Source organism: Amblyomma maculatum, chromosome 2, assembly GCF_055883805.1.
Source record: "Amblyomma maculatum isolate TAMU_Amacu chromosome 2, ASM5588380v1, whole genome shotgun sequence".
In the NCBI taxonomy this organism is placed as follows: domain Eukaryota; kingdom Metazoa; phylum Arthropoda; class Arachnida; order Ixodida; family Ixodidae; genus Amblyomma; species Amblyomma maculatum.
In genome coordinates, this window is record NC_139345.1 from 100457556 (window position 1) to 100476404 (window position 18849).

General features: G+C 42.5%; 1 protein-coding gene across 18 annotated transcripts in view; it reads right to left on the bottom strand.

Moving 5' to 3' along the window:
* LOC146199400 (uncharacterized) overlaps nucleotides 1-18849 on the bottom strand; it is a 269488-nt gene that overhangs the window by 56135 nt on the left and 194504 nt on the right. For 11 of the 18 annotated variants that reach the window (XM_084594862.1, XM_084594875.1, XM_084594861.1 and 8 more), the window contains exons 16-22: nucleotides 18307-18401; nucleotides 15354-15479; nucleotides 7879-8048; nucleotides 6489-6653; nucleotides 5408-5587; nucleotides 4584-4796; nucleotides 2342-2392 (exon numbers count right to left, since the gene is read on the bottom strand). In XM_084594862.1, the coding sequence (XP_084450988.1) occupies nucleotides 2342-2392; nucleotides 4584-4796; nucleotides 5408-5587; nucleotides 6489-6653; nucleotides 7879-8048; nucleotides 15354-15479; nucleotides 18307-18401 (1000 nt within the window). Of the gene's footprint in view, nucleotides 1-2341; nucleotides 2393-4583; nucleotides 4797-5407; nucleotides 5588-6488; nucleotides 6654-7878; nucleotides 8049-15353; nucleotides 15480-17196; nucleotides 17218-18306; nucleotides 18402-18849 lie in introns of all 18 variants that reach the window. The other 7 variants (XM_084594864.1, XM_084594877.1, XM_084594867.1 and 4 more) reach the window with 6 other exon arrangements.

Sequence of the window (18849 nt, forward strand, 5' to 3'; positions counted from 1 at the left end):
CCAAAACACCAGTCCCAATAAAATGAAAGTTGTAATTAACAAAGTCTGATCTAGAACGGTTTCACCGTGCTCACATTAGGAGCTATACATCGCAGAAATATCTGTGCTGCCTTTGCCCTTGATCCTCCTTCCTTCCGTGCTCGATTCCTTGATCCTTCATGACAAAGCTATTTGGTGCTAATCTAGCAAACTGAATTTTCTGAGCTGCGTCTAGTGAGCTTTCTAGCAATGGCTTCTAGAAACATCTCTTGAAAATAATGTGCCTGCTAGGAAATCACAAGTATATATTTTTTTCTTTTTTTCTTCTGCAGAATTTGTTACACGACGGAGCACAACTTTAATACATAAACTTGTCAGAAAACTAAAATATGGTAACATTTGTAGATGCAGCAAGGTTTGCCCAGCATCAGTGTTTGCAGCAACATGCCACCACCACGCACTGTCATCCCCTATCCCTGTTGTGAGACTAGAACAGAGAACAGCAACTGTGACTACTATAACCAAATTCCACCACAGCAGCTCAGCAAATAACCAGCAGCACTGCCAGGAACTGCAGTTGTAGATGAGATGGCTCAGTTTAACCGAATGATTATTTTAGGTTACCGACTTTGGTTCGAAGAGAAATAAAGCTGCCAGCAGTATCAGCTGAAAGGTGGAAGAAGCTAAAGCTATAGCCAGGACAGGATGCAGCCAACAACAAGCACCTCTCTATCTTTCAAGACACCCAACAAAGGCTTTGAAGCCACTGTTCAGAAAATGAATTTCTGCCATAAGTGACCGCGGCTAACTGAGACAATGCTACTACTCCACACTAGCAAGCAAAGCGCAACAAAGTGGAAATTTTATCCGCAAAAGCATCTTGTACAGGTTTCAGCACATTACAGAGTTCTTTACAAATTATATCTTTAAATGCTTATATGCAATGCCAGCGAAAAATAGCTGCACTAAACGAAGCTACACGACCGCATTTCAGGGACTGACCAGTAAAATTTAATCAGGTAAATTGCATCTATACTAGCATGAACAACTTAGCAATCCAAATATATCACCAGATGTGCATCAGTGATCACCAGATGACGAACAAGTTGACTTGGACTGCACTAACACAAAAAAGGGAAAAAAACTCGGACTGACTGCACCAACACATCGTGACAGCACAAGCATCAAAAAGTTGGGACCAGAACTTACAGCACAGAGAGACATATTTGAACCTTGACATTATCTGGTGCAATAAAATGGCATGCTATGAAAAAGTTTATAATTAGTTGTGAAATAATTAAAGTTGTGCTGCTAACAAAACAATCAGAAAACCAAAGCAGCCAGTTATGAAAAAACTAGTTCTAACAAAGCTATAACGCTTTTTCACTCTGCAGCCTTCACAACTGTTTGGAACGCTGCTAATCAAGCAATGAGTTTATCAAACACCACCACAACAATACAGCGAGACGAGCATTACTTGATATGTAATTATACCAGAGGACAGAAGCATTTATAACATAAAGCAGTTTCTGAAGATGAATATGCAGCTAATATGATGCAGCAGCTTTCTAAGCCCAGCATCAACCCTGACCAAGGAATACTACTAAAAATTAAGGCCGTATTGCACTTACATATTACACTGCAAAACTTTAGGCAATATGCATGACATCTGCAAAAGCACTGATCAGCATCACACTGATAAATTTAAGTCTTTTTTGTGACCAAGGAAACAACCAAACAACATGCGGCCAGGCCATCTAGCCGCAGCAGTGTGGTGAATAACTGTATAATAACAGGAACTAAAGTATGTGGAAAGGTTAAGATGTTGCTAACATACTGCTGGCTAAGATCAGAGTTTGCTACACTCTCTTGTACAAAAAGTACTCCAGCATCATCCCTTTGTCCTACACGAGGCAGTGGCTGGCTTTAAAGCAAACACAGTGACCAACAGCCCAAAGCTCAAATTCAACAAACTAAACTGAGCATGCAAAGTGGCATGCACTGCTATAACAACCATAAGCCACCCTTGGTGATGCTCGACATGTGCTCCATGCCCTGACAAAACGTTCTCCAGTCACAAGACACACCCTTCCCTTTGCCATGAAAACAAATACACACACCATGCACAGTTAGTTCGCCTTTATCGCTCCAAGACAAAGTTTACTTGAAGTCACACAATCATCGAAAACAAACAGGCCCAGACACACTGGATGTGCAACAAGCAACAAATAAATTATTAAAAAAACAAAACAAAACAAAAAAATACAAACCATGCATCACCAATTTTGTTAGGGAATGTAAAATGGTTAGAGAAATGCAAGGCAACAACAACAAAGTGCAAGTGTGGCCAATTGGCACCAACCTTCAGGCGCTTCGGTCGGTGCTGTCTCAGAGGGAGAAGAATCGCATGGTGCTTAAGAAAGATGAGTGCAGAGAGAAAGAAAGAGGAAAGAAGAGAGAGAAAAGAAAGAAAAAGAGATAAAAAGGAAAAAATGAATTTTTGGGAAGAAAAAAAAAAAGAATTCAACAGCATCATCACCAATCCACACAATGCCAGTGCAAAAATACGAGAAAGAAAGGATAGAAAAAAAAAAAAAGTCAACATGTTCAATCAACGCACCCCAAATGCATAAACAATAGGAAGAAATTCCGTAGCAATTTCACACACCTGCCCAATGTAAAACATGTAAGCGCAATCACTACTGCTAAAGCAATATCAATGCTTGGTAACCAGCATAAATTGAATGCATTTCAGGGTATGCAGTAGGCCTAAGGCTGCAGCAATTTACTCTTTGGAACTAAAATCCTGTCAGAACATTCCATGTACATAAAGGAAAGCAGTTACACTAAAGGCTTGCACTTCTCCAATTAAATGCAAATACATGAACAAGGTAATTACAGTTGTTCAACTTTCAATGCTTCCCATTACTGGAAGTCATGAAGGTTAAAGAAGAAACGATGTTAACTGAGTAATACAGCGATGACACTGCTGGTGTCATTGAAATCACATATTACAAATATGTGGTATATGAGCAATAAAGCTGGAGAAGCTAAGTGCAGAAAAACAAGATGACAATCCACCACAGCCTTGTCAAAAAAGTTGTATAAAATTAGGTATGGAGCACGGCAAAGTCAAATCCCTGCACCCAAATTGTAAAATTAGAACGATCGAAACTTCAAACAGCTTTCAATCAACATTTGATATTCTATTCAACTTGCACTGCACTTTCGCTATTCCGATTATTTACAATTCTGAATTTCTTGCCCACATGCACTAACAGCTAACCGTTGTGAAATTTTCAACGGCAGTATCTCGCAGTTGTAACCCGAGTTAACTCACATGTGGCGAAAGCCTGTGAACAACAGCACTAGGCTTTGAATAAAATCGATCCCCTTACAACCGCCGACGAACAGCTGTAGTGCAGCTATAGAGTACTCGCGAGTCGGAAAACGACACGCACCACTACACGGCATGCAGTCTGCAACTGCCGATGTACCTGAATGACAACAAGCCTTTAGCTTCAGATCACTATGATAAGGTGTGCACGGAGGTAGCCGTTTTGTGAAGGTTCATGAAATGAACAAAGTTGCGGGCCCAAGTATGCTGCCACAGTTGCCTCGCCATACCTGCTTTGCTGCTTTCTTATTTTTGTCCCTTGGAATTTAAAAAAAAATGCAAGTCAGTCACATCAACCTTGAAGATTGCTAGCAAGACTGCACTGCATACAGTGTGCAGCTTATGTGACAGGGCATCTAACAGTGTTGCTTTGATTTCGTACCTCTGGTTTGCGACATTGCTCAAGTTCACTACGAGGCATGAGGTCCAGCAAAACTGATACACGAGGGCTAAGTGGGCTACAAGTCAAACTTTGCCATAAAAATGATTTATTGCAAGAAGAAATATTTTTCAAGGGAAGAGACACAACTGTGTGCCGTGAAAGGTGCTTTGCCCATGTGCAATGTAGTTATGCAAAATGGTGCCATTACTGGTATGCTCCTTACTCGCCATTTTTTACATCTTTGACATGTGCACTTAACATATTTAGCTGAAACCATCAAAGAGCATGCTGCACGTAAAGCAAATCAAGTAAAAAAAGAAGCTCTGCATAAATCAAAACATATAACCTTGTGCTTGGCACACGATAGCCTGAGCTGCTAATGTGGCAATAAACCCAACACAACACAAATCAAAGGATGCTAATCTGACCTAGAGTGGGGATACCAAGTCCGTATCACAGAGTGCCAGGGTGGCTTGGTGTTTTCAGTTAACTGACCAAAGAACACACACCATGACCGCAGCAACCCTGAGATACCTTATATTATGGTGTACCTTAGCACTTCGCTGGGTATGCTGAGCCGACCAGTACATGCCGAGCCCAGGAACTACACTGAAACTTTTAAGTGTGGTGAGTGCAAAGAGTCTCACAACACCACCTTGTGATGGGAGTGAAAGACACAGAAAAATACCCTATCCTCGTCCTCCTTTGCTTCGTACTAAAAAGTGTGCACCCATAGATTCTCTGCAAAAGCACACCGTGCAGGACCACCGCTGCATAAAAAAAGGAGAAAGCAAGAGCGAGGGCTTGGTGGCAGTGGGCACTCACTGATCTGTGGCTCATGCAGCCCCTCCCGAAGCATGCGGCGCTGCTCTTCCAGCAACTGCTGCTGTTCCCCGAGAGACTCCCGAGCGTCCTCGAGGCGCTGGGCACGGGCTCGTGCACTCCGCACCTCTCGCTGCAGCTCTGCACGCTGCTCTTCCAGCTGGGAGACGGTGTCCTCCAGCCGTTGCTTCTCCAACTCCAAGGCACGCACTCGCTCTGGGGGTGAAAAAAAAAAAAGTAAGGCAAAATGCAAAAGGCAAAATAGGCACGAAACTGAAACCTGCGCGCAGAAAGCCCGTCACAGTAGGCTTCTACTGGCCTCGGAACAAGAACTTCACAGCAGGCCACTGTAGGCTTTTCAGCACCACTGTTAGGAATTCTTTTTGTGAAATTCGGTTTCTTTCTGCGACCTGCTCTGCAGCTTATTTTGAAGTGTCAGCATTCCAAATTTCTTGAATACCTTTCGTACTCTCGTTGAGCCCCAAACCAACCCTTTCCCTGTATTCATCTTCCCCTCTTTCTCTGTCTTTCGAAGATTGAGGAGCGCTTGTCCCAATTCCTTTGAAAATCAAAACCCACCTCGCAAAAAGAAGTTAAGGAGTTTGATCCCCAGTGGACACCAGATACCCACCGGATTCCAATGGGTAAAAAATTTCCCCCTTCCCTGTGCTCGGCTGTTTGGGGGAAAGGGTCTCATAGGCCAAACGTGTCCCCCAACTGGTACAATGCACACTTTTGACAGAATTTCCACTAGCATGATGTGTGACAAGACTACAATGGGGCCGATGCAAGTCTGTGGCGGCCACTACGATGGGGATGTCGCCCACCCTGTGCATGCAGCAGGTCCAAGGACAGCTGGTTGTGTAACTGGCTCTCCTGGCGCAGCTCGTGGCAGAGGTCTCGATTACGCTGCACCAGACCACGGAAGTCCTCTCCCCGATGTTCCGACACTTCCGCAAGTAGCCGCAGCACCCTGTCCACAGCCGTACGAAGGCGCCTGCTTGCCCCTGCGATTTTGTACAATACGAGGTTGAAGCTACACAGGGCAACTGGGGCTGGTGGTATAGAAGTAGAGTGATTTTGGCGAGTTGGTAACGATTTTTTGCATTGTACTGTGCAGGAAAACATGGAGACAGAAGAAAGGATGGCACAGGACGAGCACTGGCTCTCAACTAACTTTATTCACCATGGTACACCATACTTAGATCGCATGAGTGAAAGAAATCACAGAAAAAGAAAGAAAGGCTTACAAACACGCAAAAAAATATATAAGTCATATCAGCGCTCGTCCTGTGTTGTTCATTCTACTGTTCCCGTGTTTTCTCGTGCTGTTCGATGCTGTAGAAGGCTATGTGCACACGTGTGTGTGTGACTCTGTGTGTACGAGTCCTTTGCATGTGCTTCGTGTGACGGTGCTTTGTCTGCACTTTCCATGCATTATTGACTGAGCCTGTCTAACTTTTCAAGCATAAATTATGTTCTAAAGTAGAAAAAAATCAAATTTTGTGTGTGCACACATTTAGAGCCATCTATTTTACAAAAGCATCATAAACGGCTGAAAGAGTTTAGGCATTCACACATACCACACATTTCCATGCTCACGAGATTGCAGCTTTATTCTTCTACCAAACATGTGTGTGCTCAATTAATCATTTTCCTTACCAGCCAAAGCTTTTTCCACAAGAAAAGACCAGCTAAAGTGACCTTCAGTAAGAAAATCCACCACATTGGAGAAGAAAGAGGTGACAGCACAAAACTTTGATTTGAATTACTCATCGCTACAGTATTTTGCAAACACTCTCTCTGACGCCTGATTGAAGCCCAGGATTTAATTAAAATGTCCAGACCCTGAGCAGTGGCCTTTTAAACAACTCAACAACAGAGACAGTGCACCTTGCCATGGCTTACCAAGGACCACATCTTCTCCCTCCATCTCGGTCGTGTCTTGCATGCCAATGGCTGATGCAAACATGTCCCAGGTGCGTGGCGTCAAGTCAGGTCCGTCCTCGCACAACTCCAACAGGAAGCCGTCACCGAAGTCTTCCTTGGAGCCCTGTGTCTGGCAGCTCATACCTGAAGCGCCCCATAAAGCAAAGCCCTGAAATGCACGCCTAAATTGGCAGCTCTACGAGCTTGTTAGTACAATGCCCTTCAGCACGAAAGAGAAGAGCACTAAAGAAAATAAATAAAAACAAACAGACGCTCATAGTACAAAAAATTTTAAACAAATCTGCCCAGTAAAAAACGCAAATGCTGTTTACGCTCTATACAACACACATAAAGCAGGTAAAAAAAATATATGTATATATACTATATTAGAAGGGGCGCCAGTGAGGAATAGCTATTGTTATGCCAAGGCTGCATGTTATGTTTTTTGTACAGCTGAATGCGTTGCAGTGGGTTGTGGAATACTAGTGATTAAAATACAATGCCCGGTAGGAAGGTCGTGTTCCAACAAAACATACTCTTGACACTTATCCAGCAGGCATTTTTACAACTAGAGTGGATTTACTACACAACAAAGCAGAAATACCATAAACTCGACTCGGCCACAGAGCCACTCTAGGAATGCACATTCCACACATTAAGTTTTATGGCCTCTCACTGTGGTTCAAAACAGCATTCATTACTTGCATATAAAGTGAAATAACAGGCAGCATAAGACAAGGATGCATTGGAAGGAGACCTATACTTCTACTTAATTAAAGGTGCCAACAAATGAAATTCAACAGCTATGTGACATTGAACATTGCACTCTTCTATAATTAGTACTTACTGCGTATGTCTGAAGGAGCTAGAATTTATTTTGTGAGGTAACTCAGTTTATTTTGCAGTGTTATTGCTTTACTGTGCACAGTTTAGAAACCTCATATGCACACTTATTCTATGTTTATACCCACAGTCCATCGCTTATTGTTGTAAAGTGCCTTCTATCAAAATGCCTGTAGCTGCCACTACTGAAATTTCAGTTCACATCTAATGAAAATTTTATTGGCTTACGATTGAGTATTAATACTATGCAACTGCGTGACAAGTTTTGAAACCTTCAAGCACTATACTGCATTAATTAGTAACATGGTCTCATATGCACAAAAGGGCTATACGTGCAGTACAGGTCTGGTACAAAGCACTTTCTTCCATAGGAGCTCCACCCCCTAACCTACACTTACCTACTCAACCCACCAACCCACCTACTTACCCACCATTTCCCATGTGCATATGTGCGTGTGCACGCACACAAACAAAATACAAAAACAGTAAAAAATTAGCAAAAAGCAGAGGGAAGATGCACGCTAACCCCCAAGGCTAGAGTAGTCCTCGTCAGCAGCTGTGTTAGATGCTGGGGAGTCGACACGCGACAGCCCCAGCTGACCCAAAGCATCCTGGATCTCTTGCTCCGTGTCCACGTAGGTCTTCACCAGGTCAGAGAGCACGTTGAGCAGGCGTGTGTTGGTCTGTGCCGTGTGCCTACAGCAGAGAGAAATGGGTAGGAGGAGGACAAAGCAAGAGAAGTGTGGCACAGGTGGTGGTGCGCCAGCTAAGAACGTATTACTCATGCATCCCATGTGGCACCAACAGGTGCCACACCAGCAATAAGGCCACAGCTTAGGCTTATGTTCGCGAAGCGCCAACAGTAGTCACCCGGAAAACACACCACGACTGCACTAAAGAGGGCTCTTGATATACCTAGGGCAACACCACCATGAGATAAACTTAACTTGGCGACCTTGGCTCCTCCACATTCATTATGATATCCTGCAAGCCACTACCAAGGCAGAGAGAATGTAAGCTATTAATTCAAGTTATGAGCCTAATGAGTGTCTATTTACATATAGGCAGGCTGCTATGGTGTTTCTCGGGCAAAATCAAAGCAAACCCTGACAATAAAAAACATTTCTTATTGGTCTAACACAAAAAGGCACCACTGGTTGCAAAGCGACAATAGAAGAGGTGAGTGGCCTTCAGCTTGCAGACGATGCCTATAAAAATGCAGACATATGCCATAATCCCATAGCCCCTCCTATGCTGCTGCTGCTGCTGCTGTATAAGAAAGTGACATTCACTGGTGTAACAGGGAAGCCACAAATCCTTTTTTAGGTTACAGTGACTGAAACATTTGTGAATCTCATGAGTTGCAAGCCTGTATCACTCACTCTTCCATTGAGCTTTCCATTCAAAGCTGCATGAAGTAACCTCAGACATCACTGCTTCATTCACTGCTTTTAATTTCATGAACTAACCTTCATTCGTACCTCCAGTCTAAACCTGATGGTGAATTAAGCAAGCCCAAGTAATTCCTCCCCACTACCTTGTGGAACATGTCAGAATGTGACTGTAAGTGTCGCACCTTTTGGCATTCCTGTTTTGAGCGCCTCAATAACATGCACCCAACTACAGTCAAATCCACTTATAACAATACAGCTTTGAACAATATATTGAATATAGCAATGGACAGCCGTAGCACCATTAACTTTGCCATGTGTTCTAAGGTAAAATAACCCACGCATAACAATGCTGCAACAGTAGATTATTGGTTATAACGATTACATTTGATCACTGAGTGCAAACCCTAGCAGGAAAAAAAACTCAAACACCGCAACCATGCTAGCCAAACCACATCACAAAGTCCTAAGAATGGTCAATTCCCTGCAGGACATCATTTGTGCTGAAAATCTTTCACACAGCTATGTGCAGCAGTTGGACGCCCTGCAGAAAGATGTCAATAATATTGGCGTGAAGCAGTTAAATTGGTTACGCTGAAGCTGATTCATTACATATTTTTGCTGGCAAATAAGTGAAACGTGTAAGCTACTTCCTCTTTAATAACATTGCTCAAGTTAAGTTTTCTTTGCTGTTTTGGCTTAACTCAGTTACAACAATTATTAGTTATGAAATTTTTGTTACAAGTATAATGATAACATTGTTATAAGTGGGTTCGACTGTAACTGCAACAAGAACAAAGATGAAACAAAATTAAAACTTTAAAAAGATCTGCATTATTTAACCGCAGTTTACATTTACTCAGTACACAAACATATTATGCTCGTGACATGTTTGCTTAACTACTAATTTTCTAGTCAATTTTAAAGTAATCAGATGTGGAGCTTTAGAATCTAAAAATCAAAGAGGACTGAACAATGGATTTCGAAAATTTGAACAAGCAAAATTGCCTAAAGAAAAAAACAGCCACTATTTGAATGAGTAAGTTTTTTTTCCCTCTTCTCCCTCTTCTCCCGAAGCTTCCTTCTCCTAAAGCAACCACAAGATAGCCAAGCACAAAATGACATGGCCTTTCCCAAGTAGTATACATATTGGCAATGTTGCTTCTAACTTGAAAAATACAGCCAAATGATGCAGTCTCCAAAGTCAAAGTCAACTGGTGCACCATGTTCAGTGCAAGATAGTCACCAGTGAATGTGAAGAGTGCTGGGCTACGCACAGAGAATCCTGGATTTGAAATACAGCATGCATAAGCACGTGACATCGCCCTTTTTCTGGGCATAACCACTGCAGCCATCCATTAACTTTAGTAGGAGTGCTAGCTAGGCAGTATTCTCTCGACTCCTCACAAAGGCACACATACATTCACACCCATTTCATGACCATGACTAGGGAGGGTGCGTTCATTAAACAAAATCACCCATACTCAAGGCAATGAATCTGCAACGAAAAGCAAAACAGCAATAAAAAATAATGCTGGCATTAGAGAATGGTGCTGTCAGTTTTGAGACGGGTGTGTTTTGGGCAACAACCCTGAATATATCTCTGGTTTAGTGTTCGCTCGCTCATACTTTGACCTTCTACAGAATCTTATTTTACGGGCTCTCTCTCACACAATAGCCCACTGCTCATGGCATCTGCACTGTCTCTGTCTCAAAGCGAGAACACTGCTGTCATTTTGTGAGCCTGGACTTTACAACCAATTAAAACAATAGGCAACAAATGTCCGCAGGAAGGCAAAATGAGCAGTTCTTCCGCACCTCACTGCAAGTACTTTCCCTGTCTTTCTGATGAATACCTAAGGAAAGACATAAATGAATCTAGTGATACAGGAGTGGCAATCAGCCCTTTTGTAGGTACGGCAGGACTTCTTTGACCCAGAGGAGGGTCACAGTTCAAGGAGGCTCCTAGGTAAACTAAGAGGACAGGTAAACAGGTGCCAATGCTAAATGTGCTACTACTGACTAAGAGAGACTGAGAATACCACTTGTGCAAGATTTCAGTGCTAACACAAAACGAGCTTTTTTCTTATAGCTCTTGTCCTTAATAAACTGAGTGCTGGCAATACCATTCCCCTGATGCCATTTCGGTTCTAGCTGCCAGGATAATTCCATAATTGGCTCAGCAGAGGTAAGTTAGCATTAACTTCCACAAAGCTAAACATATCTCACATACAATTCCCCTCCAAAATATTTTACCCGCATTTCAGGAACTGATGAATGGGCAGCATATTCAGTGCTGCAATGGGGACCGATTAGTAGGATGAGTAAAGAACAGAAGAAATCAGAAAAGAATGTTGAGGGGCTTAAAATGAAGTAAGCAAAGCCAACCACATTTCCTCTCCAAGCAGAAGTGATCAGGAAAGCACAGACCAAGTGTCAGGAGACAATTCCATATTAAAAGCACACAAGGTTCGGCAGAAATCTCGTGCTGTGAAAAGACCCGATGGCTATCCATGCAAAGGTGTTACAAATGACAAAGGGCAATAAATTCCAAACAGAAGTCAGCTTGAAATTTCTTTTGTTAGATGAACCTTGACAGAACGAAAAGGCATACTAATTAAATACCATGAAATAAGTGCGTACACAGATTCTAGAAAGCTAATGTTCCATAAACAGCAGCTAGAAAGTGATTCTTAGTTCATGAAAACTCACACAAGATCACAGTGACTTATGGTGGTCATCGATACTCTCTAAAAAGTGGAAAAGCATGCATGCATATGTGGATGTTTGTGGAAGGCGAAACAAAGTTGAAATTGGTATACTATGCCCTTCTGTGTACTAAACTCGTATGTCTAGGAAAATGCAGGCATGCGTCACTGTCCCGAAGCTTTAGAAAGTTATTCCTCACAACATTCAATTGAATAAAAATGCACCTGATGCAGAGAGCTGCCCAGTTCATGCTCTCACAATAGAGCCATAGTATCAGCTGTAAGAAAGTCAATTATTTGGCCGGCAAATTGAAACAATATCACAAAATACCGAGGAAAAAAAGAAAAAAAAAAAAACACCAGCTACAGCTTTTCACATTTTCTCCCCAGTACAGTAAGTATTGCTAGACCAGCTTCCTAAAAATTAGTCTACAAGAACGAGCCATAAAATGCCGCATCTCGGAGAAACTATGAAGTCAATGCAACGAGCATACATGCTCTTTATATATGTGAACATGAACCAGCTTGGCACTAGGGCTAGCAATAGGCCTTCCACTCAGCTGTCAGTTGGCTTGTGCATTCCCTTTGACCTTGAAATAAAATAAATATGGCCACAGCTATATTTCGATTCTGTGGCGGCGCAAACAGATCAACTTCGATGGCACAGCACAAGGGCATTGCACATCTGCCACAATTGACCCCCCTGTGCGTTTAGCTGTGCGTCACAAGTCTCACAATCTTCATCATCTTCCATCCGTGTGCATACTTGCCCAGAACTCACTGCTAACAGCACTTCCTTCTTAAGCTATGTTAAACGATTTCAAAACTTTTACAGTGCTCGACCATTAAAGTCCCCAATCATCAATTATGCCAAACTCCGCGTGAAGCCTGACCTTAACCTTGCCTGGAAATGATGAGGGTAAAGTAAAATGCGACGTGGTAGTGCACATACTTCGCATTTGGCCAACATAGCTAAATCAGCTGTAACTTTATAAAGCAGTTCTGCTTCCTAAACCACAGCTCCCCAATGTCATAGTGCAAACCAAGAGAACAGAAGCCAATACATTCATGGATAAAGAAGGGGCCAGGCCAAAGCACAGGGTCTGCTTTCCCCTCAAAAAATAACAGAAAAGGAGTGAACCGATGCGTAGCAAACTAGAAAAACAGCCACAGAGCAGCACAGAGCAATGCAGAGGAAGTGGACAAGAGAAGCTAGCTGTTCTTGGTGACCCACAGGCTCAATGTGCTTGCCATTCCCTGCTGCCGAGACAGTGCTATGCTCACTTCTTTGCTCCTCCCGAACCCCAACCACAGCGGGCGAGGCAGAAGGCTGTGCACACTCACTCCCCACACAACTTTTGGGTAAATGACTGCATGTTCTGCCTAAACTGAAATTTCGCATGCATGCCTGTGCCAGTGACTGGTGCAGCTGAACACAACATAAACACGGCGGCCGCGCGGCGCTAGGCATATATATAAAGTCAGTTACTAGGCCAACATACAGAAACATTAAAAGACAGCAGTTCGCATCAGTGAATGTACCATTTTGCTGAGGGCTATAAATGCTACCTCACGGCATTGCCAAGAGAGGGCACTAGCTTTCTTTGCACATTGTTTGCACTTTGTGTTGTGCGAATGACACAACAGAATCGAGTAGTACGCATTCACCAGCTGCAGCTGTGAAACTAAAGACGTTTTAAGTGCACAAATAAATCGGGCCTAGACAAAATCTGATACACTACATGTTGGCGACACCCGTACTAAACACGAGTTTCTCGCCTCACCTGGCATAGCGCGGAAAGTGAGAAAACTGGTTAGCAATTGCAGTGGCACTCACTACCAATATCCAAGTCCTCACTGATGCTTTTGCCATACACCACAGTCATTACTGACTGAAGTCAAACAGGCTGCATGCTGCCTTAATGCCACGAAGAAAGGTAGTGTACAGGGCAGTTACCTAATACGACTGCCATACAATGTTTTGGAGTATACATATTTAAAGTATGCTGCAACCAGTCAAAGGACACAAAGCAGCTCTAAAGTTGCAGTGTGTGTTACATAAAGTGGTCTGTTCACTTGTTGAAGCGGGATTTGAGGGACATGACCTTCTGTCTCAAAGTGTTTTATTATGTAGCATACAAGATGTGCTATCATATGAAAAGGAAGAACTAAATGCGACTATGCTTACAATGATAAAACAATACTAGGCGACTAAAAATGCAAGTTAGTAAAAGAAGAAAGCAGAATGGGTCAGAGGTGAAGTATATAGTACTTTTATCACAGTAAAAAATTAAAAAAATAAGAAAAAGAAAATAAAACCTATTGCTATGACGCTACTAATACTATGATGATTTCACACAACAAAATCTTAGCCTACACAGCTTAGAAGCTGTAAAAAATGTATGTTACCACAATCACAACTGTAGTAGTAAAACAGTCATGTCTACTGCAATGTTTTTTAACTTACGTTTCAAGGCTAACCATGACAGCATAGTGCTTTAAAGCCTCATTTGCAGCTCTGACAATCTGAATATCCTACACAAAATATAAAGGCGAATTCATGCACCTACCTCAAGAGGTTATAGCATTCTAAAAATGTTCTGCCTTTCTTATGTCTAAATTAGGCGCACATCTGCGGCTCGACATGCACGTTAACTGAGCAAACACAAAACCAAGAATGCCAAAACTGTGCAGCCCACCGAAAGAGGTGTGAATGCAAAGAAACCATAACTTTTAATGCAAAATGAGGAAGGTGTAAGACGCATGCAAGCATTCAGCCCCTATATTCAGGCATAAAAGACTGAGGCAGAAACAAAAGCGAGAAAAGAAGTAGTGTCCCAAAAAGCAACCACCAGAAACAGCACATAACACAACTAGGCATATAAAAAGCAGTGATGACTGAGCTCAGAAACAATGATTCGCTAGGCTGCTTCCTGCAATCTAGCAACATCTGCAGCCCCGATCTAGTGTCCGCAGCCACAAAAGCTACATTGGATGTTGTCTGCTCCAGTGCACCTCTGATGATAAACTAGTAAACCTATGCAAACTAGTAAACCTATGCACCTGAATGTGAACATTTACCCATTGTGTAAACATTGCAGTTATCATGAAGGACGGTTTATAGGTTAAAAGGACAACAACATATTTCTTTAAGTGATAAAAAAAATGGCTCGAGGATTATGTCCGGCCATTATGCTTAAATGTAATCAAAAGAAATAAACAAAAAATTAATACGTACTTCCCTGACCATTTCTTGAGAAGCACGCAGGGACCTAGCAGCTATCAACTTGCCGAGGCACAGCAAGCAGTTTCAACATATGAATGGCTGGCGAAAAAGTAGTTCAATATGCAGCGTAACTCTGGTATGCTTTTACACAAGGTTTTCATGAGGGTAATCTGCGTGTTCAATGAGTATACCACCCCTGTTAACCCTCTGTGCTTCTGTGGAAGCCTCTGTGCTTCTGTGAACAGCGACGACCACATTTTCTCCCCCTCCAACAACTGGCCGTTGCTGGCAAGAAACAAAGAAATATAACTCTCAGTTATTGCTTTTAAAGGCACCAGTTATACATGGCAGGGTAAATGACATGATTAGCATGCACAGTTGCACAAGGCGCTAGGACACCACCAAAAGTGCACTGGAGAAAGGAAGGGCGCAATCGTAACTGCAAGCTTCTCCTCAGTGATTGCCTGCCGTCCAACAATGCACTGACGATAGTTTTGCAATACCTGGCCTAGTCATTGGGATGGCTGGGGGAAGGGGGAGCAAAGACGGGAGGAAGCAGTGTAGGTGCAAAAAACAAAAACAAAAATAAAAGAACCCAACAAAAAAAGAAAAAAGAAAGCACAGTCCAGTGCCACCCACCCCGGATAATTTTTTCATTTCAGAGCAATACACTTACAGCTGCCAAGATTGAATCTCATTGGCTGTCAGCCCTGAGCCTGCGAGCCACTCCCTAGAACAGAAGACACCATCACTGCATGTGTAGAGCGGGCTGGCCTTCTCTTCAGAAAACGGCAGACAAGGGCTTTGCGGGAGTCGGTGGTGGTCGCGGGGAAGGGAGGGAGGGCAAGGGAACATGGTGCAGGAGGGAAAAAAAAAGTATAAAGGTGGGAAAGAAAATAATTGCAGGGAAAAGGATAAACACAAAAAAAAAAACAAATAAAAAACGACACAATAAAGGAAAAAAGGGGGAAGTGGAAGGGTAGACAAAAGTGTGGGTGGGTGAGGAGTAGGTGAGAAGGAGTGCAGGCTGAGGAGGAGAAAAGAAAGAAAAATACTGCACAGCAGGGATGAATAAAAGCAACACAGGCCAGACCAGGGAATTCTGAGAACATAAACGAAAAAAAGTGTCATTCAAGCAAAGAACACAAGGAGTGCCAAATAAAAGTCATATCGATATCCGTTTCATAGACTAAGGCAGCGTCTTCTACACAACATGTTTTGACAACCATAAAGACACCAGGGCCAGGTGAGGATATGATAGAAAAATAGACTGAAAGGCAGTGCGCCCTGGTCATTTGAGCACTGACTGACTCGTTGCAAAAGCATAAATGTAAATTTTTTCAGTATGTTTACCTAGCTTGAATGAGACCCTGTTTTATTCAGCTACATTCTGAGTGTTAAATAATGGACTGCAACACTACACGTTTCAATAAAGAATGCCCATAACATGGTGTGTCATTCGCATTAGAGTGTTCTTAACAGGCTTGCTCAGCCTTAATTTCATTAGAGCACAGAACCCACTGCAATAGAAAAAAAAAAAACAGGCATTCATAGACGCAACAGTTCTCTCAGAACATTCATGTTCAGCTAGCATGGTGTATCCTGCGAAGTGACCTGGATCTACTATTGCTATTTTTTTTTTTAAACATGCATTCTGCAAGCATCTTCATATATCCCATCTGGCAGGTCTCTATAGTTGGACACAACTCAAGAAAAAATAGAAGCAGATGCCCCTCAAAGAAAGACCTTGAGCCAATGGCGTCGATCGATCCTCATGAGCCATAAGGCAATCCAATGCATGGTGGTGAACCACTTTCACCTGCCCCCCTTGCATTGTCCCATTAGCAAGTCCGAGGGGGCTATTCGCGAGAATCGGTCGATGCCACTGGCTGTGGGGAATGAATGTCCTTTGAAGGCCAGAAGCCACCTCTTTCTTGAGTTGTGTGTCCCACTATAGTGTATCCAACCACCATCCAGCAATGCTTCATCAGGCTAGCTGCCAAGTTGTTCATGTAAGCCTGCTATCTGAACTTGTAGGAAATAAGATCTGAATCTTAGATACAGCAAACAGTTCTCTTCACTATCTTTACAAATGAGACATAATTAAGAGCAAACAATATGGCAATATAATAGTGCCTCTGTTCCAAAAACATTTGCAATAATGTTTAGCGAAAATATGTTGAACTGGCCTCTGCGGTGAAGACAATGAATTCTGACAAGTAATGTTTGACAACTAACCAACCAGTCCACTCGTTTGGCTGAGTAACAAGATGATGTTGCCATAATATAATGTGAAGAGCAGATAATTATGACAAAGCCACTCGTGTACTATCTATATAAATGAACTTCATGTTTTGAAGCTGACTGAAAATGAAAAGGGTAACAAAATATGCTGCAATACTATAAATAAGAGAGTGGCCAATACTTATACAGAAAACTGCACCTAAAGAGAGTACAAAACATAAAAGAAGCTGTGAGCTATGTATATGCCCATATGTAGGAGAGAGCTGTATACTCACATTTTCAGTAGCAGGGCCTTACTGTGTGAATGAACACAACAGGTAAAAAAAATAAAAAAGCTGCGTTACCTCCTCATGTACGGCACTTTTCTTGGTGCAACAACAGTGTGTGCTTGGCTTCAGATGCATGCCACAGAGGTGCAGGGCGTGAGGGTTGTAGTAGAGCGAAACACAACGTATGTGCTTTGTTACCACTGAGCGACAGCTTTCACTTTGCAGTGAGGAATGCATAAATGCAATGTGCACACTTTTCTCCTGAAGTGTGAACCGATTTCGGCACAGCGCTTCCCTGCTACGACATGCTAAGAATATTTGCTTGAAGTTCCCACTTATTCTTTTCTTTCTCTCTGGTACCAAGAGATGCGCACCATTTGTATCTGATTGGTCACAGGCGACCTGTAACGTCTAGTTTTTCTTCCTCCATCGTTGAACCATTTCTAAACGCCTTACGCATATCCAGAACGCGTTCATAAACTTTCATATTCATAAATTTTCAGCGTTCATAAACTACCTAGACTAGTTTCATCCCTTGTGAACCCACCAAAAAAGGGTCAGGAAAGATTTACTAATGGAGTATTCTTACATAAATCCTTCACCTTTCAGAATACTCTGATAAGAGCTAACTTGCTTAATTAAGTTGCAAATGGTAGACAACCTCTCCTACTTAAAAACCGGAACCTGATACCAGCCCCTGGCGTCTGTTCGGCCCAAAGTGTCGAGAGAAAAACGTTCCCTAAATATTCTTGGCAGTACACACATACACTTATGGTTCATACCAAATACCATCAGGCCTAGGTCTCATTAACATGACCTTCCAAATTGTAAAGCCATCATAAACAATTTAAATTTTACAAGCAGGTCAAGTTATTTTTAGGGACTAGGCTTACCTCTAAAATTCCCAACAAGAAACTTTATGGTGTGTTCAAACAGGACGAAAAAAAGAAAAGAAAAAAAAAACTGGAAGTGTGGATGTTTTACCAACAACCAGAATAGCGAGTTACAGAACCAAATTAGTCGGAAAACTGAATGACCAACAAAAGAAATTGAGAGGAAGAAGAGGAGGAAGGGAAGGGCCGCATGCACAGATGCTGCTGGGTGCAGGGAAAATACCTTGGCGAGCGCGAAGTGGCCCTGATCTCCTTAGAGGTGAGCTCCTCGTGTGCTTTCCGAAGCTGCTCTTGCAAGTCTTCTTTCTCAGCTTGGAGCTGGAGACAAGCACAAACCTTTGCATCAGAGGGACCCTTGCACAACAATCGACAAAGTAAAATGAGGTCAGCAGAGCATCCTACATGCATTGTGATGAGATCATCGATTCATTGCTGGCTCCCCAGTGCACTGCGTCTGGCATGTCCTCACGACCATCATGACAAAATAAGTTCGGCTTGAAGCTTTTTCCATTAAAGCTCAGATAATGAGCTACACTGTAAAGATTCTGCAATGCCCTATGATTCTCAATGTGATATAAAAGGGAACTTTTTCAGTGCACTGCGTTTAGTTTATGGCGTTTCTCCAAATGCCAGCTGCAGTATTTACACTATGAATGATGTAGTAAGGAGGCTATAAGAGAGGAAGCTAGCTTTTTACTTGAAAGAACATGTTGCAAAAAAAACGCCATCATGTATTTTACTGCTTCCTGCTATGAGCAGGACCCTG